Source organism: Tarenaya hassleriana, unplaced genomic scaffold, assembly GCF_000463585.1.
Source record: "Tarenaya hassleriana unplaced genomic scaffold, ASM46358v1 Cleome5, whole genome shotgun sequence".
Classification (NCBI taxonomy): Eukaryota; Viridiplantae; Streptophyta; class Magnoliopsida; order Brassicales; family Cleomaceae; genus Tarenaya; species Tarenaya hassleriana.
The window spans coordinates 2,128,822-2,156,575 of NW_010967707.1; the positions used below are offsets into that span (position 1 = coordinate 2,128,822).

At 39.0% G+C, this 27,754-nt stretch overlaps 6 protein-coding genes across 10 annotated transcripts in view; 4 read left to right on the forward strand and 2 right to left on the reverse strand.

The window, feature by feature from the left end:
• Positions 1-568: 568 nt before the first annotated feature.
• Positions 569-1,343, forward strand: LOC104826363. Its single transcript, XM_010559014.2, has one exon. It carries the CDS (start codon positions 640-642, stop codon positions 1,126-1,128), a length of 489 nt encoding a protein of 162 aa, XP_010557316.1. The 5' UTR covers positions 569-639; the 3' UTR covers positions 1,129-1,343.
• A 788-nt stretch (positions 1,344-2,131) lies between these two features.
• On the forward strand, positions 2,132-7,550 carry LOC104826364 (protein SAND-like). 4 transcript variants are annotated; one of them, XM_010559017.1, is made up of 15 exons: positions 2,132-2,739; positions 3,056-3,135; positions 3,240-3,311; positions 3,405-3,444; positions 3,641-3,742; positions 3,837-3,958; positions 4,413-4,545; positions 4,632-4,723; positions 4,801-4,882; positions 4,952-5,016; positions 5,152-5,457; positions 5,561-5,652; positions 5,759-5,823; positions 6,020-6,118; positions 7,540-7,550. In XM_010559017.1, the coding sequence occupies exons 1-14, from the start codon at positions 2,242-2,244 to the stop codon at positions 6,113-6,115; spliced, it is 1,845 nt and encodes a 614-aa protein (XP_010557319.1). In that variant the 5' UTR covers positions 2,132-2,241; the 3' UTR covers positions 6,116-6,118; positions 7,540-7,550. The 4 variants fall into 4 exon arrangements, with proteins under 4 accessions (XP_010557319.1, XP_010557320.1, XP_010557318.1 ...); XM_010559018.2 differs by lacking the exon at positions 7,540-7,550 and adding an exon at positions 7,270-7,483; XM_010559016.1 differs by lacking the exon at positions 7,540-7,550 and adding an exon at positions 6,797-7,000.
• A 1,292-nt stretch (positions 7,551-8,842) lies between these two features.
• Positions 8,843-11,594, forward strand: LOC104826366 (double-stranded RNA-binding protein 2-like). Its single transcript, XM_010559019.1, has 3 exons — positions 8,843-9,410; positions 10,114-10,333; positions 10,467-11,594. The coding sequence occupies exons 1-3, from the start codon at positions 9,165-9,167 to the stop codon at positions 11,318-11,320; spliced, it is 1,320 nt and encodes a 439-aa protein (XP_010557321.1). The 5' UTR covers positions 8,843-9,164; the 3' UTR covers positions 11,321-11,594.
• A 405-nt stretch (positions 11,595-11,999) lies between these two features.
• LOC104826367 (CASP-like protein 5A2) lies at positions 12,000-14,348 on the reverse strand. Of its 2 annotated transcripts, none has more exons than XM_010559021.2 (4): positions 14,165-14,348; positions 13,440-13,703; positions 12,572-12,704; positions 12,000-12,439 (listed from the first exon to the last, which is right to left on the reverse strand). In XM_010559021.2, exons 2-4 carry the CDS (start codon positions 13,646-13,648, stop codon positions 12,248-12,250), a joined length of 534 nt encoding a protein of 177 aa, XP_010557323.1. In that variant the 5' UTR covers positions 13,649-13,703; positions 14,165-14,348; the 3' UTR covers positions 12,000-12,247. The 2 variants fall into 2 exon arrangements, with proteins under 2 accessions (XP_010557323.1, XP_010557322.1); XM_010559020.2 differs by having other exon boundaries at positions 13,440-13,700; positions 14,165-14,347.
• A 1,888-nt stretch (positions 14,349-16,236) lies between these two features.
• Positions 16,237-22,994, forward strand: LOC104826368 (serine/threonine-protein phosphatase 6 regulatory subunit 3-like). Its single transcript, XM_010559024.2, has 19 exons — positions 16,237-16,610; positions 17,342-17,445; positions 17,730-17,816; positions 17,956-18,031; positions 18,157-18,231; positions 18,372-18,425; positions 18,958-19,017; positions 19,103-19,219; positions 19,311-19,405; positions 19,501-19,709; positions 20,096-20,193; positions 20,319-20,422; positions 20,537-20,699; positions 20,869-20,991; positions 21,188-21,270; positions 21,551-21,683; positions 21,780-21,809; positions 21,915-21,985; positions 22,094-22,994. The coding sequence occupies exons 1-19, from the start codon at positions 16,572-16,574 to the stop codon at positions 22,776-22,778; spliced, it is 2,406 nt and encodes an 801-aa protein (XP_010557326.1). The 5' UTR covers positions 16,237-16,571; the 3' UTR covers positions 22,779-22,994.
• Positions 22,995-25,655: 2,661 nt separating this feature from the next.
• LOC104826369 (auxin response factor 10-like) overlaps positions 25,656-27,754 on the reverse strand; it is a 3,534-nt gene continuing 1,435 nt past the window's right edge. Inside the window, exons 3-6 of the mRNA XM_010559025.2 lie at positions 27,083-27,754; positions 26,139-26,956; positions 25,999-26,064; positions 25,656-25,898 (exon numbers count right to left, since the gene is read on the reverse strand). The exon at positions 27,083-27,754 is cut by the window's right edge and continues 43 nt beyond it. Coding sequence (XP_010557327.1) covers positions 25,817-25,898; positions 25,999-26,064; positions 26,139-26,956; positions 27,083-27,754 — 1,638 coding nt within the window. The 3' untranslated portion in view covers positions 25,656-25,816. The remainder of the gene's footprint in view (positions 25,899-25,998; positions 26,065-26,138; positions 26,957-27,082) is intronic.

A 27,754-nucleotide genomic window follows, 5' to 3' on the forward strand; every position in this document is an offset into this window, starting at 1 on the left:
AAATTAACTTCTATTTATCCAATAAAAAAATGTAAACCTAAGTAAATCTACCAAGTATTAAATTTGTTACAACTTTAGCTACGCATCTTGTGATTTATACCATTTCTAGTTTTCTTGTGAAGTTATAAGAGCAAGACTTTATTGACTAAAAAAAATGCATGAATTAGATCATGATCACTTCACTATAGTAAAAAAAAAATGCATGAGTTCACCTTACCATTAAATTATGTTTTGATTATTTAAATTGTCGTAAAATATAATATTGATTTGATAGTTATATCACCAATAAAACTAAGTGTTTTTTTATCGGATTAATATTTTAGATATGTATCTCACGACGTTTTCTTATATAAAAAAATACTCGATAAAATGTTTAAACCACAAAGTAAAACGTTCCATTTTTCTTGTGCTTTTTTTTTTTTTCATTGCGTGTCGTTTGGATAAGGGGAGAATCCCCCACAGTATCATAACTTCCACGACATCAACAGGGTATTTTCGTAAATTAACGCGAGCGAAGTTTATCCATTGATCTTCCCCGTCAATATATATATACACATACGCAAAGACTGCGACGACTATTAAAAAAAACTCCAAATAAATACACCGAATTCGCCATTGAAGCTTCTTTTATCTCCTTCAATGGCAACCAGCAAATGCTACTACCGAAGACCGAGCCACCGGTTCATCTCCGGCCAACAAACTTCGACCACCGGTTCAGAGTTTGAGCTCGACGAGTGGGATATCTACAGCCAGGGACGCCCATCATCCGAACCGCCCGATTTAGGCTTAACCGATATTATCTCGACCGTCGGTAGAACTGGAGTTAACGGGAATCGGTTTCCGTCCGACGCAATCGTGGGTACGGCCCCGGTAAACGTACCGGACTGGTCGACGATCCTCGGGGAAGAGAGTCGCCGGAGAAGGGTGGCCGGGTCGTACGAGGAAGGAGACGGCCGTGATGACGTGTCAGGAGGCGGAGGAGGACGGTGGCTGCCACCGCATGAGTTATTGGCGCGGCGGAGGATGGCGTCGTTCTCGGTTCATGAAGGCTCAGGGAGGACGTTGAAAGGGAGGGATCTGAGTAGGGTGCGAAATGCAATTTTTGAAATTACGGGGTTCCAAGATTAATATTTGGAAACTTAAAAAAACTTAATATTTGGGATTTGCGGATACTTTTTTTTTTTTGGGGGTTCTCACGTAGTGCGAACGATTTCTTGAAATGCTCGTTTATGTTTTGTTTGTTTTTTTTGCCACTGAGAAGTTTGGTCGAATCCATGGAGATGGCGTTTTGAAATTGTATTAAAACTTTGGGCATATATATATATACATATATGTTTAAATTATATGAAATATTTATATGGGTCTCTATGTATAGTGATATATGAGGCATTTTATCGTTGTTATTAGATACCGAATTTGCACGGGTAAAATCGAATTTAAGTATACAAATAAAATGTAATCGTCGCCAAATCAATTAGTTTAGATCAGATTTAGTCGTTTTTATTAGATATGTTTTAGCATATTAAAAAAAAAACAATTAAACATGAACTCAAATAAATTTATTTACGGGTCAAAACAATATAATGCATACATACCCTTATACGGGTCCTCGGCGTTTTGTGTACGTCGGCTTGTCGTTAAGGAGTGGCGTCGTTTTCCTCCTTTGACAAAGTGACGAGCGAATATCTAAATCAAATCAACTGCCAATATGCTTATCGCTTATTTATTTATTTATTTATAATTGTTTTAAAATCTACTTGGAGAAAAAAATATTTTATTCGTCATCCAGTATTCTTTTGTTTTTGTTTTTAATAATGTAACCACTGTCGATCGTACGTCACTAGACTTGAATACTGATATAGTAATAATTAAAATATACTATTCAACATTTTTTCACTAATATTTAACAAAATTTAGTCTACTAATTGTGTGCTATTGGACAAATCCAAACCACGTAATTATTGCACTCGTTCTCGAAAAAAGAAAAGAGCCGTGAGGCCCATAAGATAAGTGGGCCTTAAGACTAAGTCCGAGGCCCAAACAAAAGGGTGGGTATTATTGGATCCAAAAGATCCGACCCGGCTATCCGACGGTCTCAATGGTGTAGGCGAGGTTGATTTGATTTCTGCAGAGGATTTGCACCCATACCATAAACAGAAAGACTGGTAGTTGAAGAAGACGGAGGAGAAACTAGGTGTTTGTTCCTCCTGCAATCCCTAGATCTCTCCCAATTTTCGCGCCATGACGTCGGATTCGAGCTCTTCTCCTTCTTCATCCGGCACCGAATTGGCCGATCCGAACCTTATTCCTGATCCTAGCGTAAATTTGGAGGGTATCGTCGGTGATCAATTGGCCTCGATGGGACTGGCGGATCCAATCGAAGGCTCCAGTGGCAGTCACACGGAGGATGGAGATCGCTCGCCGGAGGAAGAGGATCAACACGGCTCGGAGATTCCACCGCCGAACGGGGATGGTGACGAGGACGGGGGAGGAGAGGTAGTGGAAGGAGGAGCGTGGTTGACGGCGGGGCATTCGGTGGAAATGGAGGTTGGGGAAGAGCCGTCGAGCCCCACAAGCAGCGGCTACGACGGGGAGCGAGGGAGCAGCGGCGGGACTACCTCCACTTCGAGAGCCGAAGACGATAATCTGAGCGGCGATGAGATTCGAGAAGTAAAGGTGGACGGCGAAGGAGACTCGCACGCGGCGCCGTGGCTGCCCGGGAAACGCCATTTCGACGAGGTGATTTTATTATAGTTCTTTAGTTCTATATGTTGGCGTCAAACGGTTCAGATCATCCTTTAGAGAGGCAATTAGTACTGAGAGATGGAATGCTGTCATTCTGTCACAGTTGATGGTATCCTGTGGAACAGCGCTGTATTTTTAAACAAGAAACACTACTCCTTCATAGCCCTCTAACTTCAGAAATCTCTTGTACATGATTTAGTGAGTTAAGCATGTTTACCCGTCACTATTGGTTATCTACCCGTCAGTCGTCGATGGAATCCCATGGAAAATTTCATTGTTAGATCTTGTTTCTTCTGCAAATGAAACGCAGGATGATGCCTCCATGTCATGGAGAAAAAGGAAGAAGCATTTCTTCATATTGAGTCATTCGGGCAAGCCTATATATTCCAGGTCTGGTTACACCAATCACAGAATGCCAGCATTGTGATCTTAATCCTTATATTAGTTTATGCACTGGGGCGTATAATTCTGGTGAATCTTTTATTGATTTTCAGATATGGAGATGAACATAAGCTTGCTGGATTCTCAGCTACTCTCCAAGCTATTATCTCCTTTGTGGAGAATGGGTAAAATGCACTGACTCATCGGTGGTCTTTTTACCTAATGGTTACTTTTGGTCTTTAACTCTTGATTTTGATCTTAACTCATTACTTTTCCAGTGGTGATCGTGTCAATTTAGTAAAAGCTGGAAAACACCAGGTATATTAATTTCTCATGTTATCATATTGTTGTTTGACCATGATGTCCATAAGAGTTTACTCATCTGATGCATTGTGCATTTGTATTTTCATAGTGAGAGCAAATCTCAAAGCATTTGTGGTCGAATAGCATTGTTAATAGCAACAACAAACATTTTCTGCCTTGTTTAAATGTGGAACATCCTAATCAAATTCAGGTGGTATTTCTCGTAAAAGGGCCAATCTACCTAGTCTGCATCAGCTGTACAGATGAAACATATGAATCTTTGAGGGGGCAATTGGATCTTTTATATGGTCAGGTAACATTGAACTGCTGCTCCACCGGCTTTCTCTTGTCTTTAGCAGTTTTAATTGAGGGATTTAACTAACCAAGACGTAGTGATACTGATGCAGATGATACTTATTTTAACAAAGTCAATAAATAGATGTTTCGAGAAGAATCCAAAGTTCGACATGACACATTTGCTTGGAGGAACAGATGTTGTCTTCTCTTCTCTGATCCATTCATTCAGCTGGTTTGCATCTAAACTTCCTCAAGTTATTGACTTTTTTTTATCCGTTTCTTATTATTGACGTGGAATAAGGCTGCTGGGGGCTGCCATATTCTTTTGGTTTTAACGGCTTGCTTTTCTGGAGGAGGATTTAGATTAGTTTGTCTGTTGTTATTTTAGTAGGATACTCAAATCTGATCTGCATGAAAAGTTTGAAACATGGGTATTTTTTTGTTTGTTCCTTGAATTGCTACTGTGGCACACATACAATATATAATGTTATCACTTGGTTGCCTTGGTTTGAAAGTGATTGATAATCATCTTCAAGCATCAAGTTCAATGAACGAGGAAATATTATAATGAAAAAGTATGTTCGAGATTGGTGATTCTTCCTATTGGGTATTCTCTCTTTTCTGTCTGGATCTAAGCTGTACGCTGGAAATTACCTAACCAACTCTGAGGTTATTTTTGATTTTAGGAACCCAGCTGCCTTTCTTCATGCATACACTTGTCTTCCCCTTTCATATGCGACAAGGCAGGCTGCAGGGGCCATATTGCAAGATGTTTGCAGCTCCGGTGTCCTGTTTGCTCTTCTAATGTGCAGAGACAAGGTAAAACCACTCCATAAAAGGATCTAAATGGTCCAACTCCAAGATGACTTTTCATCACAGTTAAATAACCGGATGTTTGACTGCAGGTTATTAGTCTTGTAGGCGCGCAAAAGGCTTCTCTCCATCCTGATGACTTACTGTTGCTTTCAAATTTCGTCATGTCATCAGAGTCCTTCAGGCAAGTACTAGAAGTTTCCTTTCCTCGACCCTAAATGAACTAAACTTGATGTCACTGGATTTTTTGGTCTTTTGCAGGACCTCAGAATCTTTCTCACCGATCTGTCTGCCAAGATATAATCCTCTGGCATTTTTGCATGCCTATGTCCATTTCTTTGATGTGAGTCATTTGTTTTCTAGTCTTGTCAATAACATAGGAAATGAAGCATCATTTTCCTTTGCATCGCAGGATAATACCTATGTCACGCTGCTTACCACACGATCAGATGCCTTTTATCATCTGAAAGATTGCCGGTAAAATGCCTTTGATAATACACTACCACACATTTCATACCCTTATGAATTGTGATTTTGACATGATGAAAAAATCGATGACTATTCTTATATGCATGAGAATGCAGCAACTATTGAGATTCTTGTATGTGCCAGGATCCTCATTGAAGCTGTCCTTCTCAAGTCAAATGTTCTTAGTGAGGTTCAAAGGTCAATCATGGAGGGCGGGATGCACGTAGAAGATTTGCCGATAGACCGCCGGGTTTGGCAAAAACCATCCTCTGCTTCTCATCCGGGAGAAGATAGAAACCCACAGGATGCTCCCGAGAGATTCAGGGAAGTTTCTGTGGGGACTGGGGGTCCTGCTGGACTTTGGCATTTCATGTACCGCAGCATCTACTTAGACCAATACGTTTCTTCAGAATTCTCGCCACCAATAACTAGTCACAGACAGCAAAAGAGGTATGGCCACGAATCTTCCTTCTGACTTCCTTGATGATATGCTACTGTATTTGCCATTTGGATGGGACTCGATGGGAGAAGATACTGATATAAATGCATGCAGTTTATATCGAGCGTACCAGAAACTTTATGCGTCTATGAATGACAAAGGAATGGGGCCACACAAGACTCAGTATAGAAGAGATGAACACTATGGTAACAAACAGTTTTCTTAGGAAAAAGAGAATATGCTTCGCTCCGAATTTTCCATGATTATCGGTTGTGGTGGTAAATTGACACGGGTTGTTCTTCATAACTACAGCTCTTCTATGTTGGGTCACACCGGATTTTGAACTTTATGCTGCATTTTATCCGCTTGCTGATAAGGTAAGGGTTTAATTACAAAGTCACACACTTTTATCTCCCAGTCCCAGTCACAGTATATTGAACTCATCAAACTACACCGCTGAAACCCTAAATGGCTTAACCCTTGGAAACGTTACGCGATCTAAAATTTTTAGGAATATTTTTGGATCCTAAATTCAAAAATCGAATCGGTAAGTTGTTTAAACTTTGATGGCAGGCGATGGCGATAAAGATATGCAACAAGGTGTGCCAGTGGGTAAAAGATGTGGAGAATGAGATTTTCTTGCAGGGAGCAAGCCCCTTTTCGTGGTGAACGGTGATTACTTCCTCTCTCCTCTCTCTCTCTCTCTCACACACACACACACCTTGTATTCTACATTTTGTTTTGTTTTTTTGGTTTAAAACTTGAAAAATAATCGTGATAATCAGAAATCTTCAATTGTTGGTTCTGTATCTAAAAGGAGGGGAAAGGTTAAGAAAGTGTAATTTTGAGAGGTCTTTCCTTCGCATCTCCTCCCTCTTTTGTGCAGTCAACAAACGGTCGTAAGCTTTTGAATCCTTTACGAGAGTTTTAGGCTGCGTGTGTGCCTGTCTAGTTTTTTTGATGACAATAATCATTTCATTCTTGGTGTGTGTTTCTTTTGCTTGTCCTTCCTTTGGTGAGTTTTCTTTTCCTTGGATTTTTGGCGTTTATTATGTACTAGGCTCCAAAGTCATATTGTTAGAACCCTTGGTTTTCTTAGAACTCTCCGACACACTTTGTTCAAACTGAACCCAACCTTAAATGGAACTGAAAATTAAGATTCCTTTAGCTTCGGCGTTTGTTCAGCAGTTTGGAGAATTTTTTTTTCTTTTTAAAAAAAGTAAATATGTATGTGTGTGTGTGTGTGTGCATATGAACGAGGTTTTTCAGGATGATGCTTTTGAGATGTGAAAGAGTAAATTGGGAGTTTTGGTACATGAAATTCAGAAATTGTATGGTGTAACCATCTAGGTTTTGGATTGGAGTGAAGAGTTGGTACAAATTTCGGTTGTGGGGGGCTCTCTCTTTTTTTCCCAATTAAAATGGGTTCGGCTTTTTTGTTTGGGTGCTTTGAATTTAATGTCCAAATCAATCCTTTGTTGACAATTTACTTTGATGTGAATTATTACGCTTTTAATTTTGTGTTGATAATAAAATCTTTAATGATAGGGTCTACAAGCATTATTATTAGTATTTTTTTTTTAAATTTGCAATCAAACTTGCATATGTTTGTTTTTCTGACACTGAACTTATAAAAATATAAAAAAGTGAATGGTCTAATTATAATTTTGTTTATGTTGTAAATGCCTATGTTATGATAATACCCTCCTCAACCAAAACCCGATAGACGTAAATTGCCGCTTCAAAACTGAATTTACATTTATTTTGTAAAGCTTTTACAGTTTTATTTTGGAAATTAATTAGGTGCTGCAAATTTAATGCAGGCTTTTGGCCCTTCTTTAATAAATCAGAAGTCGTCATCTGTATTTGTTATTTAGCTTTGAAAAAAAAAGATGCCGCGTTGGGGATCGCACTCTTAGATTTTAATGCCTCGCTATTTAATTGACCCCAATCAATCACCACTTCCCTATAAATATAATTCCCCCCTTTTCACATTGGTATCTGTTCAAAAACAAAACCCCATGTACGTGCATAGGTCGCATTTTTATACGAGTAACATGTTCATGTTTTAGAGTTTGGGTTTTATTTTACAGGCTGGCATTATGATAATTAGTAGATAAATAAATTAGTAAAAATATGTACCAAAAGCTGTATTAACAAAACTTTGAACTATTGATTGTGGCTCATCTAGATTTGCCCTCGACGGCTAAAAATAGAAAGCTGCTGCTGATTAGTCTCTCAATGTTATAAGTGGAAAATTAGAAAGGATCTACCATGGTAAACCATAATTGACACAATCATAATAATGTTTAATAATGATAATAATAATAATAATAATATGGTTACATGGGTGGTGATTTTAGGGTTTAATTGGTCAAACTTCATCAACTTTGGGAGATTAATTTTTATTATTGTTCCCCACTAAGGTTAACTATGATTACGAAGTCCACCTTTTTTATTACTGGCAATTAGTTCAACCGAAATGACCGAAACACCCCGACCTTTTCCGGCCACGACGATTTTGTATCGCAAGGGCTTTTCTGTAATTTTATATGATGTTATTGGAGGATCCACGGTTCTCTTGACTTGTGTGTCCACGTTTTCAAAATTGATCAACAGCTATATACGAACACATATAATTATATATAATATATGCATATGTATATGGTGTGTAATAAAGGCCGCACTACTTCTTAGGTGGCAGTTCTCTGTATTTTCTTTACTTTATTAAATTCAATTGTTTACTGTTGTAATAAATTTATGTATAGTTTTCTATATTATGTGGTTAGATTTAGAAAATCATTTCTTATTCTAAAACAATAATGATAACAATATGTTGTTTAAAGTTTGATACTTTTCATAGTACGAATATTTTTATTTTAGAGTGCGTTTAAGCGGTAAATTTTTCGGTATTCGCATTGTATACGAATGGTACATAAATACTTTGAACCGTATAATAGAGAAGGTATAGATTAGGACGTCCAAAAGACGGTACAGAAATTGTATCCATCATACTAACAACATTAGGACTTACTTTTAAATGAAAATTAAATATTTTAAGCCATATAATAAAAAATATGTACATTTGACCTATTAAAAACGTGTATGCCAAAGAAAACAAGAGATGGCAATGAAGTAATTGTAATAGGATATGAATTCATTTTTGTGGTCGCTGATATTAATACGAATTAATTGTACACAAACAAACAAATACAGGATTTATTATATATATAATATATGAAAAAAATACAAATAAAATAAAAGAGATGGGAATCTAAAAAAAAGATCGCATCCATGCAGGCTAACGTTCAGTTGACTCCCAGCGATAAAGCAGATAATAAATTCTCCATTAATATAATCCATTTAAGAAGAAAAAACCCCCCAAAAAACCATCTCTCTCTCTCTCTCTCTCTCTCTCTCTCTCTCTGCAAAGCCCTAAAATTTCTCCGATCTCGCCATACCCATCACTTCCCGGCCGGACCCAGACTCGATTACCCGCCTACCGGACCTGACCCAGTTTGCATTTCCCCGCACTGACCCACTCGGAGTTGGAAAAGATAGGGTTTAGTGTGTGAGAGAGAGGGAGATGGAGGAGGAGAAACCCTAGAAGAGTCCCTGATCTTTTCGGAATCAGGTTTTCCGGCGAGACCCGAAACAGAGGACACGATCCGATTGTGGTTTAACCGGTTAGGAAGTTGACGGAATTGGAGAAGGTGAAATGTACAAGAATCAGCTGCAGGAGCTTGCGCAGAGGAGCTGCTTCAACCTCCCTTCGTACACCTGCATAAGGGAAGGTCCTGATCACGCGCCAAGGTTCAAGGCCACTGTCAACTTCAATGGCGAGGTGTTCGAGAGTCCACACTACTGCTCCACTCTCCGCCAGGCTGAGCACTCCGCAGCCGAAGTCGCTCTCAACGCACTCTCTAATCGAGGCCCTTCTTACTCTCTCGCCGCCAGGATCTTGGTCCGTTTCTCTCTCTGTATTTTGTCTCCGATTTCTCGCTTTTGGTTCGATTTCATGCCTTTTTGCCCGCCGAGTGATGATTTTGTGTCGACTTTGCATGTGGGTTTCTGCACAATTATGTCTGTTGATTTCCAGAGAGGCTTTGAAGTAGTCGGTGGGTTAGGTCTGTTGATTATTTTCCGGCTATCGGAGCTGTTTTCGCCGGCCGTCTTGTGTTGAACGTTTAGAGAATGCCCTTGTTGTCCTCGGAGAACTTCGGTTGAGTTCATGTGATTAATGGCAGTAGCCTCTCTGGAAGTTGTTCCTGTAACATTTTGAATGTTTCATTCACCATTTGGACCTCAGATGATTTCCAAAGTGGAGGTGCCGAGGAGTTCAAGATCTCAAGTTTTGAACCTTATAAATCACCATTGATGTAGCTGGAAATGGATATTATAGTTATTGGAATAGGAAGAGACTAGGGATACGAGAAATGTCTGAAATTTCGGGCCAAAACCCGTTTGTTTCTTTGGTTTAGATTTGGTTATCTGCTCATTCAGAGTGAAATTGGGTGAATTCAGATGCATGCTTCATTATCATTTTGTTCAACAAGTTTGTGAAATTTAGCCACTGAGCTGAGAATGTACTAACTCAGCCTGGGATATCGATATTGTTCCTTTGGAATGCTTTTCATACTTTGTTTGTTAACGTCGGTTTTGTGCAGGATGAAACGGGTGTGTACAAAAATCTGCTGCAAGAAATAGCCCAAAGAGTCGGGGCTCCTCTACCACGATACACGACCTTCAAGTCTGGCCTCGGCCACCAACCTGTGTTCACCGGCATCGTGGAATTAGCTGGAATCACTTTCACTGGGGAGCCTGCTAAGAACAAGAAGCAAGCCGAGAAGAATGCCGCTATGGCTGCCTGGTCTTCCCTTAAACAATGCAAGTCTTTTTCCTTAGTGAAGTTCGCCTTCTCCAATATCGACCGACTTCCTGAAATAAAGATCTTTTTAACATGGTTTACTCTGCTAACTCTGTCTTTTCCTTGTTTGATCTTCTTATTTCGGGTTAACAGTGGCGAAAGAAATGTTGAGTTCTCCATCTGAGCCAGAGAACACCGATGAACTAGAACAGGTGACCATAGCACGAGCTTTGATAAATTACCGTATCAAGGAAAATATTGGAACAGGAAGCTCCTCTAGCGCCTCGGTCCCATTTGCGAAGAAGTTTTTCGTTCAAAACCCTAGACCCACAAGCCCTCAGCCTTTGCATGCCGCCACTTCGAAGATCTTACCCTTTATTTGTCCAAAAGTCGCCTCTAGAAGCAGAACCGTCGCCACATCTTCTGGTGACAGAACCTCGGAGAACCGCAGCTATCGCACTCAGCAGAGATTCCCAGCTCCAGGAGCAACTCCTTATGTTCTGATGAGACAGTTCAGATCAACATGTCATGGAATGGCTCCACCTGTTACGATCAGAACGGCTGTGCCTGTCTTCTCTGCACCTCCAATGCCCCCACCTTCTACCGCCGCTTCCACTGCTCAGCCGCCCTCTGCTTTTGTTCCGTCACTGATGCGGACTGCTGCTCCTGTTAGAATCGCACCGCCCGTCACCATTAGACCTGCAATGCCTGTTTTTACTGCACCGCCGGTCAAAAAGGAAGAACCTTTACCCGTCAAGAAAGAAAATACCGAGACCACTGAAGTTCGAGACCAAGAAGATGAGAGCATGGCATTGGATAACACTGTTTTGCCTGATACTTTGGCAATCGGAGAAGCAGTGGCTGAGAAAACAGATGCAGAAAGTTTTGCAACAAACCCTGAAGCCGAGAAAGTAAACCCGGAGGAGGACGTGAAAGAGGCAGAGAGGACAGCTTCCTCGGGAGAATCCGAGACAGCACGACAGTGCCTGGAAGAACTCGAAATCTGAGAGGAAATTGCAAGAAACATATTGATTGCGTCTGTTTTTTTTTTTTTCTTGAGGTTGGCATCTCTCTCTGTTATGATCTTCTTTGTTTTTGGTTATGATTTCAACTCTTTGTTTAGAGTCCGACAGGGCACTTTCATTACCAGCAGCAGCAGCAGCAGAAGAAGGTTTGTGTATTATATATTGGGAAGTTTAGGAAGCGCCTTTGATTTATAGCGTTTTGTATCAGTATCTTCTATACGCTTTGCTATTTCTGTTTTGCACTTTTCTTTTTTTCCCTTTTGGTTTCTGCAGGCGATTTCGTTACCCATCCATAGGTAAAATCTGTTTATGTTAGCCGATTTTTTTTGTTTTACTGTAGTAAATTTGCTTGTTCTCTTTAAGAAAATGACCCTTTTTTTTAAAAAAAAAAAAAAACTCACGTCGTAGGTTTTGTTTGTGCAGGGGAAAAGGTATACATAGGATTCGTTACCCATACCATTCATTGGATAGTATTGATTTTACAGTCGAACTTCTTAACTTGTAGAAAACTAATCTCTCTATTTAGATGTCAGAGTATAACATAGTCTCTGGATATATTTACTTGGCATTTTAGAGTTGGCCCAAAAACAAAAGAAACATTTTGGATTGCAATGAGCCCAAACCAAAAGTGTCCAATGATGTAGTCGAAGTCGGAACAAAATGTCAACCCCAAGCGTAGGTAAAATCCAATTCAGTTCCCAGGAACTGGGAATGAAGAAGCCAATAACAATGATCTGGTCATCATCCAATCTAATCACGGTCCTCATTTCACCAAAAAAACCTTTACATAGAAACATCGACAGTCCCCTAAGTTCTCTAATGTGACCAAGAATGAACGACCTAGAAAATTTTCACACCAATGACAAAACAACGTGTGTGTGTACATATAAATGTGTGTAAATCCCGAATTCAGCGGGATGCAAGAGACCAGAAGTTGAAAAGAAAAGAGGGTAAAGCAGCAAACCAGCTTACGAAGGCCAGGGCTGTCGAGGTTTCAAACTGAACACAGTGGTTTTGGGCGCAACTATTTAGATCGTTGTCTATGAGAACTGTTATGCCAGCTGAAGCACAGGCTGCTGCAAATGTCAATGTCGATGTAACCTGAAAATTGAAAATGTTTCATTGGATCATCTACCTTCTCCTAACATGATAAAATATCATACGATTTTTCTATTCGGAACTTAATATCTTCGTGTCCAAATCCTTTCCTCTCTTAAATATAATAAGCCTCACCCCGTCGCCAATTGCAAACAAGCTGACTACTTGGCGGTTCTGTAGTGAACGCTTAACCAAAATGGCATAGACATCGACCATGGCCAGTGCAAGACTCCACAAGCTTTGCAAACCAGCAGCTGCAACAAGGTAGCTGACACAGACAAATACAGAAATTATCTTGGAGAAACTCACCAAGTTACTAACTGGGTCCAAAGGCACTTTAGAAAAGTTACATGGTACATGACAAACGGCAGGCAAAGGGTTGTTTTCCCTTTAAATATCTTATAGTGATTCCATTGGCCAACTTATCGATAAACACCTATCACAGAGATGAACAAAGAGAGTTCCCGAAAAAAAAGGAAAGGATGCAAATTCAGCAATTCTGTGGCTGATGAGGTTAACGACACACGTTTATGTATATTCCAATTCTGTAGCCCTCATGAGCGCCAAAATGAATATGATTATGCGACAAAAGGGTCTAGTGAAGTGCACTGTTGAGGTACAAGAAAAATGGTCACTATTATCAGCATGACTCTAAAATGGGGATGTCATCTACCAGTCATCAGGCAGAAGCTAACTCTTACAATCAGACCAAATTCTAAAAATATCAAGCTACTTTGGATCAGGTGTAAAAATATCCACAGACACAAAAAAGCTTCACAACAACCAAAATAAGGGTTGTTCTTGTATGGCATTCTACAGGACTTGACAATAAAAACAACAAAACAGATGCGAATTCTGCTAAGCTTTTCCACAAAGAAACTAATGGAGCCGAACTTCAATTGCCGCCTACTTCTTAACACTCCAAAGTTCAGGCCAAAAGTTCAACCGATTCATAGTAATAACTAACCTCCAACATTCACAGATAGAGCAAATGAAACATTACCAGAAGGCAGTAACGGAAGGGAAATCGCTTGTGGTAGCCATAACACAGAGTGATGCAGCAGCAAACAGAAACTGGAAGAATCGAAGGGCAAGCCCGAGTAGGGTTCCTGGCATGCCTTCTATATTTTCCATCCTCACCCGAGGCACATTATCCCCTTCTGTGATAGGAGGATCTTCGGCTGGATGAACTGATGCATGGCTCACGCTCATCGCTCCTTTCTCCTCCACAACGTTCACCCTCTCCTTCTTCCCACGCTAGCTCCTTCTTGCAATATATCAAAAGAAATCTCAAACTCAGTTATTCTCCCCCTCCATTTTATATCCAGATGAAAAAGTTAGCCAAGACATAGCAAAAACCAGTCTTTAAAACAGATTAAGGAAACCAACTACGTTTTCACAGACTGGAATTAGCCAATACATAACAGATGAACCATTCAACTATGTTTTCACCGATTGAAATTATCTCCGGTCCGATGTTATCATCTCCGGTAGGACATGAAAAATTATAAGGCGCTCGAATAGATTCAACTAAAATTTCCCGAGAAACAAACAAAACGCCGAGCAAAAGCTCTTTTCGAATCCAGTGTTCTCAACACAGTACCAATCCGAAACGCCGATTCCTTGTTTTCCACTAAAGTTTCCCGAGAACCAAACGGAAAACGTAGATCCAATGGTAACGGGAATGAAGCACGTAGATCGAGTAGCGCAGAGTCAGAGATCGATTACCTGAGCCAGGCGGAGAGAAAGAAATCGAGACCGACCATGGAGCCCTCGGAGGAGGAAACAGGGAGAAAAAACCCTAATCAGACCGGGGGAAAGTTAAAGGTTTAGCAAAGACATGGATCAATGGGAGGAATGCGGGAGCCAATATGATCAACAACACAGTCGACGAGAGTAGAGAAAAGGGAAACCATACTCGCGACGTCATTGGTTGGCCATGAACTTTTCTAACCAACACTTATTGATGCTAAATTCCGTTCGTTCCAATTTGATGATTTCGATGTTTTTATTTAAATTGGAACGCATTTTGTCGTGGACCATCGTTATTCATTGAACTCGCAATATTAAATGTCAATAGTAGATATTCATAACATCAAGAGAATATAAATGGATAAATTTACTCCCAATACTACCTCTGTTTCAAAATAATTATTGTTATAGGTTATTTCATATTTTTTAAGAAATATATCTTGATAAAAACAATATTATCATTAATAATTTATTAGAATGTAATAGGGATAAAATTAGAAATTATTATAAAAAAAATATCTTGAAAATATAAAATGATAAATATTTTAAAATATAGAAAATAACCTAAAACTATAAATATTTTGAAACGTGTATACCATTGCCATTTGTTAAGATATAGCAAAAAGGATATATGTATATATAACATGATTTATAAGTCGAGGGACTTTTAATTGAATAGACTCTTTAATATTTCGATTTTATTTTCAAAAGGTTTCAAGTTTCACCTTTTGCTTTCTTGTAGAAGTAACATTTGACAACAACATACCAAAAATGCATATTATTACAACTGTTTGACCAAACATGTATGCGCATATATATATATGTACACACACATTTGTGAATTTGTTTCAGTTAGTATTTTTTTTGTTAGTTAATGTTTTTTATATTTTTCGTTAGTTAATCGTTAAAAATTTGATGAATAAAATAATTTTATAAATTATGTAATCAACAGCATATTTGATCAAACGGTTAAAAAAAAAATTGGTTATATATTATGGTTTGTCAGTGAATTTAAATATTAAAAGTTTGTTTCCACATGCTGCCCAAAAGCCATTTCGGAAAGCCAACACGTGACGCCGATTCAACAAAACAAATCTGAGCCACTTTTTCTGGTGGCAGTCCCGTATTATAACGAAAATAGCGAGGGTAATTCCGTCATATCAATCGCATCATCATCATCATCATCAATGTAAAGGATACGCTAACGTCACCGAAGTCAGCTTCACTGAAGCCGATGGTCTCCGGATCAGATGACACGTGTCGTGACGTTGATCTTGGATTCTATCTCTCCGACAAGGCTGATCCAACGGTTGAAAATCATGCCATGGAGCTGTCCCTTGCGATTCAGTAAAGTCACAGCTCATTTTTAGAAGAATCTGATTTATATATTTTTTTGTTATAATAAAGAAACATTTTTTCTCATCAATAAATAAATTACTTTTTTGGCAGGGAAAGTAGTGCATGAATATGTGTATTGTGACATTTTTATGACTTTTTTTGCAGGGAAAGTAGTGCATGAATATGTCTAATATATTTCTATTGATTCATAATCATTTATCAATACTGTACTTATAGACATAAATAACTTCCAAAATACTAAGTATTTTAAAATTTCACTACCATTATCCCAATTTAATTAATTGTTTAAACAGTCACTAATTTAATCGGTTAAAAGTATACTAAAATTTTAAAGTTATTAAAATCCACTTTAGATTAATTTGATGGATGTGAAATTTACAAATAGTTCATACTTTTAATTAGGTATCAAGAGAATTTGACAGCGAATAATTCAATTAAAAATACATCATATGTTTATATTTGATGTCACAAACCACTGTGCAACTATTTGTATTTAAATTAAAAATTAACTATTTGTATTGAAAATTGTTTATATATTCTTGGGCCGACTGTGAGGTTTATCCCCAAGTCACCGGCAAGTGACTCAAGTCTACCACCATCATCTTATGGTCATCCCCATAGAATCATACATACATACCATAACATGCATACATCAGTCACATCATCATCAACACGAAGAAGAAAGAAAAAATCAGAACGGGTAAAGAAAAAAAAAAGTGAATCGAGAAGTAACGATATAACACGCCGTATTTGTACTTTTCCCCTTGTTTCTGCAATTTGTACCTCGATTTTTCAAAACTTTGGGGAATTCCGATCTCTCTCTCTCTCTCGTCCTGTTCTTCCTCCGTCTCTCTCTGGATCTCCGTCTCCGATTCACCTGAGTTTTCGAGCTTTTCCCGGCTGAAATCGCTGCGAAGAAGCGAAACACCTAGATTCTTCGCTAACTTCTTGGTTGTACGGATCTAGCCTGCTGTCCTCGTTCTTCAGCTACGTCGAAGCTGTTCTATTCGTTCTCCTCGCCGCCATGTTCTGGAAACTCACGGCTCTCTCTGCCTCGTCTCCGGTGAGTTTGGAGATATCCATTTCTCGTCGATGTCCTGCGTCTCTGTTCCCCTTTACGACTTCTTTCAGAAAATATCTTCTTTTTTTTGCGAACTCCTTGGTTTGGTTTAGAGGAGTTGGTGCAGTTCTTGGTTTGCCACCTTGTTGTTTAGAGAGACTGATACGGTTTTGAAGTAGTTTAGACCTATGTTAACGGTCTCATGGATAATTAATGGGGTATTTTTCCATTACCTCGCCTTGAGATTACTTGCACGAATCTTGGATTTGCTTGATTGCATTTGCTTATTACTTCAGAGCCCTTATTGCTGCTACGACTTCTACTGTACAGTCATCCCTATTCTCGCCTGGGCCGTTCAATAATTAATTGCTGCTACAGTCGGTTCTATGGTTTGATTTTGCTATGCGTCCTAGTGTAATCATTGTTAGCATAATACTAATGGTAATAACAAAATATGGGGTACAAGGACTGGTTTGGAGCTTTAAGTCGTCTCTTGGGGATGATGCTAAATTAAGATGCAGGCTGTATTGTTTTGCTTTCATCTGGTTGTGTGATGATGATGGGAGATGTTTCATCTCGTGGATCCTATCCTATCTCATTCTTAATCCTGGTAGCTGGGTTTCCCACCTTATCTGTATTGACTTGCTCTCAAGAATATTGTTAATATGGTCAGTCAATTCAGGCAATCTGGGGCTCTCCGTGTGCTGATATTCTTTTCTGTCTGCGACATATAGGTCGAGTCAATACTAGACAAAGAAAATTTCACATTGGAGGAACTCCTTGACGAGGAGGAAATTATTCAAGAATGCAAGGCTTTGAATAGCCGACTTATCAATTTGTAAGCTATTGTATCTTGTATATTTTTCTGATTTTTGGCCATTTGTTTGTTTCCTCCAATTCTATAAATGTGACTAAGTCTTTCTCCTTAAGGCTGTAGGCTATGTTGGTTAGGCGGCTGAAATAGGAAAAATGGCTTCATAAAACAAAATATGTGTACAAAGATATATAAAGATCTTATTGTTTTAAATTTCAACGGCTCGTTGTTGTTGTTTCTTAGTTGTGGAGACTCATGGCATTGACAGTCCACTTGACAAATTTTTGATTCGGTACTGGTGTTTACAGTATAAGGGATAGAGCTCAAGTGGAGCAGTTACTGAGGTACATTGTTGAAGAACCTCCACAGGATGCTGACAGCAAACGGGCTTTCAAGTAATCTCTGCTTTCTTGATACCCTTCTGTCGTTTTGCCTTCCTTCACATATGGTCTTTCTATTCTTGCTTATATTTATCTAGTGGTTCTTGGTAATGAGTTATTTCCAGCTAATAATGGTTTTTCCCCCTTTTTTCAGGTTTCCATTCATCTCCTGCGAGATATTCACTTGTGAAATTGATGTTATTCTGAAAACATTGGTGGAGGAAGAAGAGGTATTTTCTCATTCATCTAGTCATTTTCCCTCGAATCATGTTTTATAGCTTTTCCTTTATGTGATTTCAAATTTGTTTCATGTTTACGTTAGATCTCGTTTGCTTGCTTAAATTCTATTTTACAGCTGATGGACCTGCTTTTCTCCTTTTTGGAACCAAATCATCCTCATACGGCATTGCTGGCAGGCTATTTCAGCAAGGTACACTCTTTTGCTGCTAAAATGTTTTAGCTTCAAAAATAAACTTTTGACTAACACCATGTTTTTCCCATCTGTTGGATAGTCTACGTGATTTTAGGCTGTGCCTAATATGCTTCTTGCTTGTTGTCGGTTTGATTTAGGTTGTCATCTGCCTTATGATCAGAAAAACTGCAGCACTGATGAACTATGTAAAAGTGAGTAATTCTTTATCACAGAAAGGCTGGTAAACATTTGTTGGATGCATCAGCTTTTAGATTCTTTTATTTCCTCAATATTGTTAGATCAAATGGGATTGAGCCATGTACGTTGAGTGGTACGTGAGTTCAGTCTTTAGATCAGGCTGCCATTTTTCATTAAGGTTGAATTTTTACGAAATGAATGTGTGGAATTATCTATAATAGTGATGATTGAGTTTTTAAGAAATGAATGTGTGGAATTATCTATAAGAGTATACCACGCAGGAGGATTTCTTTCTGCTATGTGCAGATGCTGCGACACCTATTACAGTATTACTTTTCGTTGTAAGCTTGAAAACAATGGTTTAGTTGTTTGTGAAACATGGTCATTGTACTAAGATGTGTATGATGTCACTAAACGTTTCAGTTGAACTGCTGATAGTCTGGTTTGACGGGGTCAAAAATTAAAATTTGGCAGGTGACTATTTGTTTTGTTTGACATGTTTCATCGGCCACAATTCTCAAATTAACTTGAACTTCATGTTTACAGGGTCATAAAAATGTTTTCGGTCAATTGGTTGATTTGATTGGAATAACATCCATCATGGAGGTAATCGGTTGTCTAAAACCTAGTGCAACTTGGTGGCATTAGCTCTTGATGTTATTTTTTTTTCCTAAATTCATGTGTGGTGTAGGTTTTGATTCGCTTAGTTGGGGCTGATGATCATGTGTATCCCAACTTTCTGGATGTGATGCAATGGTTGGCTGAGAGTGATTTACTTGAGATGATTGTGGATAAACTAAATCCATCTGTAAGTAGTGAAGCGTGACTGCGGCAATTTTATTCCCTTGAGAAAGAACCTTGACATGTTTTTTCTGACAATTTTTCCAAACTTGAATCAGAGTCCTGCTGAGGTTCAGGCAAATGCAGCAGAAACACTATGTGCAATTACTCGAAATGCTCCATCAGCTTTATCCACAAAACTCTCTAGCTCCGGGTTTGTAGTCTTTTCTTTCAATTTTTATTCTCTACTGTGTTTTACAGATGTTTAAGAATCGTTTTCGCCTGGTCACATTTCTGCCCCTTTTTCAGCTTTGTTGCAAGGATCTTTGGTCATGCTTTGGAAGATTCACATTCAAAATCTGGTCTAGTCCATTCACTTTCAGTATGCATCTCTTTATTGGATCCAAGGAAATCTGCTGCTTCATCACCCTTGTTCAATTCTTTTAGAGGTCAATACATGTTTGAGTCTCCTCTTCCGGTGACTCAGGAGACCATAGAGGCCATGCTACCTAAACTCAGTAAGTTCCAAATTTATAAGATATCCACATCAAGAAACAAGATTCTTATTTCTCTGATTCTTGTTTGTTTAGTCGGATGCGTACAATGTATGCATGGCTATTGGACCCTTTTATTATGTTATTGTTCTTTTAGTTTCTTATGGCTTTCAATGTGTTTAGCATAGATCTGCATATTATGTTAGATTTGCTTGCTGTATTTTGGTTTAAATTGTAAACAAGCTTGTGGTGTGTTGATTCCTTGACTGCTGGAATTTCTTGCCTAGCAGTTGTTATTCTTGCAAATGTTGGTTGTTACAAGTTTTGCAGGTTATATCAAAATATTCAGGGGGGTTTCTTGGTTATTCCTCAATAGACGATTCTTCAAGATTGTATGTCTTCTTCTACAGGTGATTTGCTTATGCTTCTTACTGTATCATCTGACAGCAAGGTATTGCCTACGACATACGGAGAGCTAAAGCCTCCTCTCGGGAAGCACCGTTTAAAGGTCCGATCCAAAATCTAGCATTTTGAAGTTTGAACTGAAGAATTTATGTATTTATGTGTTTTTAATACGAAAAAATCTCTATGTTGAAAACTGAGCTCATTTATTCATTCTCTCTTTATTTTCAGATTGTGGAATTTGTTGCAGGTTTGTTGAAAACTGGAAATGACGTTGCAGAAAAAAATTTAGTTAGCTCAGGAACCATTAAAAGGATTTTTGATCTATTTTTTGAGTAAGTTCTTACTGAATTTCTGACTCTTTGCTTCCACTAGACTCCTGGTATTTTGATCTGGATGTTGCATGTGCATGATATAAAAAATGCTTAAACACTTTTGGCTTTGTTAAGGTACCCATACAATAACGCTCTGCATCACCAAGTGGAGAGTATAATACTTTCTTGTTTGGAAAACAAAAATGATGCAATGGTGAACCATATTCTTCGAGAATGCGATCTGATTGGCAGAATTATTTCATCAGATAAAAACCCGGTTCTATCTGATGATAACCAGGTATATGATCTGCTGTATTTACAGAGGTTTTTCCGCCACGTTGTGTATCATGTGGCCTTTTGATTTTTGAAGTAGGTCAGTTTAGATCTGTCATCGTGATTTTCTCATTATTATCTACTAAGCAGATATTATCTTGCCTTTTTCTTTTTTTATTTTCTGTGCACTGTAGCCTACTGTACCTGCCAATGGGAAAAAGCCGCCAGGGGTTGGGTATGCTGGCCATATCACTAGAATCTCAAATAAACTTGTTCAGTTGAGTAACAGCAATAGCCAGATAAAGGCATGTCTTCAGGTGGGTATTACAACTCTAGTCTTCTGCTGAGTAATTTATAATTTTATCACTTTACACAAAAAAATAAAATAAAATTCTACTTCATTGCTGTAGTCATGGTGAGTAGCTTTAAAGGCTCTAGTTCAAGCCGGCTCTCCTACTTTTTGAGTTATTGTCGTGTTTACTGGTGAGATCTTGCTCTTTCTCAAATCTGTAGGAAAACAGCGAATGGAACGAGTGGCAAGTTAGTGTTCTGCAGGAACGTAATACTATTGAGAATGTCTACAGATGGGCATGCGGGTATCGCCTATTAACTCATGCTCTCTCATTACTATAATTTGCTCCAATGTAGTAAGCATCAGAATTATCCTCAACCGCATATTTTCTAGACGAATATGATTGCTATTCTTGGAATGATTGGAGTATCGTATGATAAACCCCGTAAAGATTGTCTCATAATGATATGGAGTCTTGTATAATTATTGCTCCTATGGTGATCCAAAAAATATTGTGAATCTGCTCCTGGTGAACCCGTTTCACTTTTTTTTGGTAATAAATGCTTGACCCATCTGACATGCAGGCGTCCGACTACATTACAAGATAGGACAAGGGAGAGTGACGAGGAAGACAGGGATTATGACGTTGCAGCGCTTGCCAATAATTTGAGCCAGGCATTTAGATACAAAATCTATGGAAATGATGATAACGAAGAGGTATTTCCTTGTTTTTCCCCTCTCACAAGTGGGTTTTGCATTTCGTAGATGGTTTTACCCAGCACCATTAAAACTCCCCATCTTCTCTGGTTTCAGGACAACAATGCTCTTGGCAGAGACGACGATGTAAGCTCCCACATTTAGACGTGGACAGTCACAAAATTCGCCTAAAGACATTTTTCGTCTTTGAGAACAATTGTTGACATCAGATTGAGTTCATAATATATGCAGGATGTGTACTTCGACGATGAGTCAGCTGAAGTCGTTATTTCATCCTTGAGACTTGGGGATGACCAAGGAAGGTGAGTTTTTCCTTAGTAAACTGGTCTTTACTCATTTAATCGATGAATCATATTGTTTGTGGCTTTGGCTTTGAAGGTGACTTAGTTGTTGTCTTTTACTTATCGCAGTTTGTTCACAAATTCAAACTGGTTCACGTTCCAAGACGATACAAACAGGATTTCTAACGTCACCAACAGCAGTAGCAGCGATGACGAGGTCGTCGTCGGAGAAGACGACGATCTATCAGAGAAAGCAAAGGACACATCGACATCCACGACCGGAGTCAGCTTCCTAACAGAGAACCCCATGGGATTTTTCAACTTCGACACCTCAGAGGAAAACACAGAAGCAGCCTTCACAGAACGGCCGCCCGAGTGGGTCGGGTGGAGCGAACCATCCGATATGCAAGTCAGCGGATCTGGTCTAAACCCATTCATCGATGGCGACGATGACAATGAGGCTAACACGAACCTCGACGTACCAATGCCTGACATCAAAACCGAACCCGTGATTCCAAATGGATCCCCGACATCATCAACGGAAGGAACGACTGGGAGCAGGGGAACAAGGCAGGCGGTGGGGGCATTGTTCGAGGAGGAAGTGGAGTATGTGGGAGTGGAAGCGGAAGGGACGGGGAAAGCAATGGAGCAGGCGTTGAAGGAAGGGATAGTAGGGGAAGCTGGACCATTGAAGAGGAACATGATGGGGCAGGAGGATCATAAGGAGGTAGCCGAAGACAGCTCTGGTGGAGTCAAAGAGTTCAACGACGCCAATTACTGGAGGCTCGATCAAGAAGTTGTCGTTTTAGAGTGATTTTTTTTTTAAAAGGAGGTACGTATACGTACACTTGAGAATAATCCTTTTTTTTTTGTACAGTTATAATTTCGTATGGGAGAATGGGGGGAAGTAGAAAGAGGAAAGCTTCGGGTTTGAATTTGAATGTAAAAGGAGTTTTTTGGTCATTGTCGGTCACGGTGGTGGTGGTGGTTGTCGTTACCACACTTTTAAATTTTGTCAGTTGTTGTCTGATTGTGTGATATATTTTTATTTATTTGTTATTGTTGAAGAAATTTTGGGTCATAAAAAATTATTAGATACAACCAAGTTCATGATAGTTTAATTACATTTTATTCAGTAAAACGTTATTATTATATTAATTTAAAACCAATTATATAATAGAATGGAATTAAATTAAATATTTTTCACATAACATGTTTAAACAATAAGATCTATTTTAAAAGAATTAGTAAGATCCTGAAAATAAACACTCAAGTCTCATTCTTCTAATGTTCCAATTAAATTTGGCTGATCTAATTGATGAAGAAATTTAATTGTGACATTGACCCCAAAACCCTTTCACATTGACCCTGTTTTTCATTGTCCTTTTTTTTGTCGCCTTGAAGCCTTGTTTTTTTTTCATATAATTAATGGACAATGTTTTTAGTAATTCACCCTTTTTTTTAACACATCTATTAAAAAAATAACTTCTAATAATATTTTTTCAATAAAACACGATACGATATTTTGGATATCACTGGTTCGTCATATCGGAAATCAAAGGCCGAAAATATCGTTGACCGAACAACTAACGTCGCGTGCCCGCAAAATCTTCGACAAACCGGTGAAAGCGGATAAGGAGAATCTTGACCGCACGATAGAATTCCTTTATGCGATCTCCACCGCACACGTGTACTTGCGTATGAGACATTCACGCTTACACGTAACTACCGGCTTCGACGCTAAAATAATTTTAAAATTCAAAATAAAAAATATTAGTGGGACCTACCACACGAACGCGCTATGGATGTCTACTTTTTTATATAAAAAAAAAAACCAGTAACTTACTTTTCATTGTTTTTACTTATGGCCATAAAGTTTACAATGTTAAATTCTAACCCCATCATTTTTCGTTTGTGAGATTAAATTATTTGAGTCGGAATCACATCCAACTTTGGATCACGCGTGAGTGTGCTCTCATTATGCTCACACTTTGATTAATTTATATTTATCAGGAAATTAATTCATAATTAATGTTGTTTTCTAATATTAACATTTGTCATTAAATATTTTTGTTGGGTTTACCCCTCTTTGTGTCTGCAACTTGAATTGAGTTGTCAATCGAATCTCGAGATTGAACATATTTTTCTAAGACCCTTTAATGCATTATTAATCATGCTTTTAATGTTTGTGGAAACATGTAATTCAAAATAGAAACGAGCATCTCTCAAATTTTCATTGGGAAAGAAAAAAAACGACTAATGCTTTGAATATAAAATCAATTCGAAACCATATGTCATATTAATACATTTTTATACATATAACCCCTATGCATATTTTACAGTGTATTGTCCCGAGGAAGAGAAGAACCAAAAAAAAGGGGGCAGATCCCATGAAAATCGGATTGGAACAGAAACTTTTGAAGAGTAAATTGAGGGAAGTTGTTTGCTTTGAAAAGCTTACCACTTTGCTTTTTTTTTTGTCTTTTGGTTCAAATTCACATGCCTCATATTTTGACCATTTGGCTTCTTCGATAATGTTGCTCCTTGAACCTTTCGTTACTATTTTTTACAATTATATATATATATATATATATATATTGAACATTACGTGCATGCGTTTTTTTAATATGTTTGTTATGAGTATGAATTTTTTTAATACCGTGTATTTAATGCATGTAATTTAGCCTATTGACATGAATAATTCGGCACTACTTTACCAATAGATTTTTACTGTAATATTTTTCTAAATTTCAAAAGTTTGAATCGTTTCGAATTGAAAAATACTCATTAGAATCCATATTACCATTGTTTTTTCTATTAAATAATGAAAAACAGAACACGCAAGTTTTATTTATTTATTTTTCCTCGCACGAGACGTAAAAGTCTTGAGAGAAGCTGCGAAGGTTGGAGCAAGTGGAGGGCCCAGCCACCGAAACGGCGGTAGGGAAGGACCGCACGTGACGGATGTCCACGTCATATAAGGGCCCCACTCACTCACGTGTGGTTTCTTAAGACTTTTGCTTTGACTTCTCCGACAACTTTGCTGAGACAGTCGAGTTTTGGCTGTCATGTTTTCCGTATTTTAGATCCCGACGCCCTCTTTTTATTTCTTTTTTCTTTTATCTTCAAACAAAAACATTACTATAAAATGTATTATTCAAAATATTTATCATTTTAGGTTATTTCACATATTTTAAAATATTTATCATTCTATATTTTCAAAATATTTTTTATAATAATTTCTAATTTTATTCATACTAAATTCTAAATAATTATTAATTATAATATTATTTTTATCATCAATAAAAATATTAAATAATAGTATGTATGACTTTTTTTTTTATAAAATATGGAATAACCTGTAACCATGTGTAACTACAAATATTTTGAAAACGGATGAAGTAATTAATAAACTAAAGAATATTTTTTTTGTTAGTAGGGAGATGTGTTTTAGATTTTTAGATAATTTTTAATAGAAAAAATTTTAATTTTAGTTTTAATTAAAAATATCAAATTTCAATAGATTATTAATAGAAATTTGATTTAATAAAAGTATGTATAACTTTTTTTATACATTTTTAAAAATTATGAAAAAAAATTAAGACAATATTTATTAAGAAATGAATGTAGTATATTTCAATGCTGACTGTAGTTCTACGGACATGTAACTACATGCAAACCTCACAGAAAATTTAAAATCGAACATTAATGTAATGAAATCTAAACTTTAAAACTCGATAATGTTTTCTTCCAAAAGTGACCGAAACACAAATACAGTACCATACGGAAAATTATAAATAAACATACAACGCAATAACCAAATAAACCCTAATTACAGCATCAATCAACTGTTTAAGCAAAAATGCTGAGCGGACCGGTCTTGCGAGAGGCGTCTATTCCATTTTCCCCCTTCTGAATTCCGGTTAACCAAGTCCTGTACAAAACCGGGATTCAAAATCAAAACTGAAATCGGTATTCTATCAATGCATAAACCGAACCAAAATTCCAAGAGACCGAAACGTTTGAAGACCTACTTTCTCACATTCTCACCACCAGGATCCATCTTGATCGTTAACCGCTTCGCCGATCTCATGAAATCACTGCATTGAACCGAAACCGTTAATCAATGAGAAAACCACAATGTACCAACCAAATGAAGAACCTGTGTTTTTACCTGAAGGGTTCGTCTCCAATGCGTTTGTTGTCACCATTTCCATCCCGGTACATAACGTGCGTCAATAGATCCAATCTTTCTTCTATACTGAACATATCGGTTAGTGTCCGATACAACTCTTGGTATGACCCCATGACCGATAGATCGAGCGTTCTTCCAACATCTTCGGATTCCATGAACACTTTGCAGTGTCCTGTCTCGAGGTCTTGAAGGCTACAGTTCCAAGTTAACCCATGAGGAGAATGCTTATCCTCTGCCTCGGGATTAGGTTCTTCCAGGGATCGTTTCCTACTCAGGACTTGCTGTTCGGTTAAGATCGGTTGACCAAACAGCAAGAACTGGTGTGTCGTACCAGAACCGGTTTTGTTCTCCTGAACCGGGGAAGGGTTCCCCATCGTTAGAGAGCAAGAGACGCTCGAGATAGGTTCTCTCTGCAGCGGGGAGAGGGTAGTATCGTAAAATCGCGGGCTCGGGTGGTGGTTGAGCTGCTTGAAACCCGGGAAAAACATACCCCGAGACTGGAACTTGTTGCCGGAATAAGTGTTGAGATTGAGATCCGACAAAAAAGACGGTGTTCCGAACAGTTGTTGAGCTTGCCTGGCTCCCTGTATGCCTGCAGGAGCGTTGTTGTTATCGTTGGACGGAATTGGGAACTGGGTCCCGTCGAAGGGGAAATCGAACGGCTGAGGGAACCTCGGCTTTTTCCGAGGGGAGAATGGGGAGAGATGATGGATGGAAGGCATGTTCGACACCACTTCCACCAGCCATGGATTCACCCGTTTCACGTTCTGCAGCAAATCTGGCTCGTCCCACACCACCTGAAAATCAAGAACTCTTTTCAAGAACCTCAAAATCTATGCGATCTGGAACCGGAATCTAAGGCGTTTAATGCCCAGTTGTGTCCACATTTCAGACAGGACATGGAGGTTGTCAGAGGTCGAAACCTGAAGGAGGCGCCATGGGGAGTTAGGCCAGCGGATTGGATCAGCGACCTGGACGGAGGAGACAGTGCCCATGAACCAACTGATCCTGGACGAGTCCTCTGTCTCAAACGCCATCTTGAACCTCATCCCACTGAACCACCTTATCCTCATCGCCCCACGCACTTCCTCCGCCTTCACGCAGAACTCCGGCGTGCTCGCTCTTGGGTAGTACACCACCTCGAACGCCTTCCCACGCGCCGCACGCGCCACCGCTTCCCCCACCGTCTCCTTCCCATCTCCTCCGCAGCGCTTCATCATCAGATTTGTCGTTGCAGCCGTGTTCTCGTCGCCGCGGAGGAAGCCAGAGAATCCGGAGTACGAGTTCCCCGTGTTCTCCGGCGCGGCCAGGCCGCCGCGTTTGGCCCGGCGGATGCCGACGCAGAGGTCGCCGGAATCTGGGTTGCGGAGGAAGACGATGGAGTCGCCGGCGACGAGCTTCTTGTGGTTGACGAAGGTGCTCCAACCGGTGGTGAGGAGATGCCGGCGAGGCGTGCCTCTGTAGATATGCCGGAACTTCCACACCGCGCCGTGGATGTCCTTCGCCACCACCGTCTGCACCGGCGGGTCGGCCGTGTAATCCAAACGCGGAAATATCGTCTCGGCACAGTAACGCGGGGCGGGGAAACCCGCGCC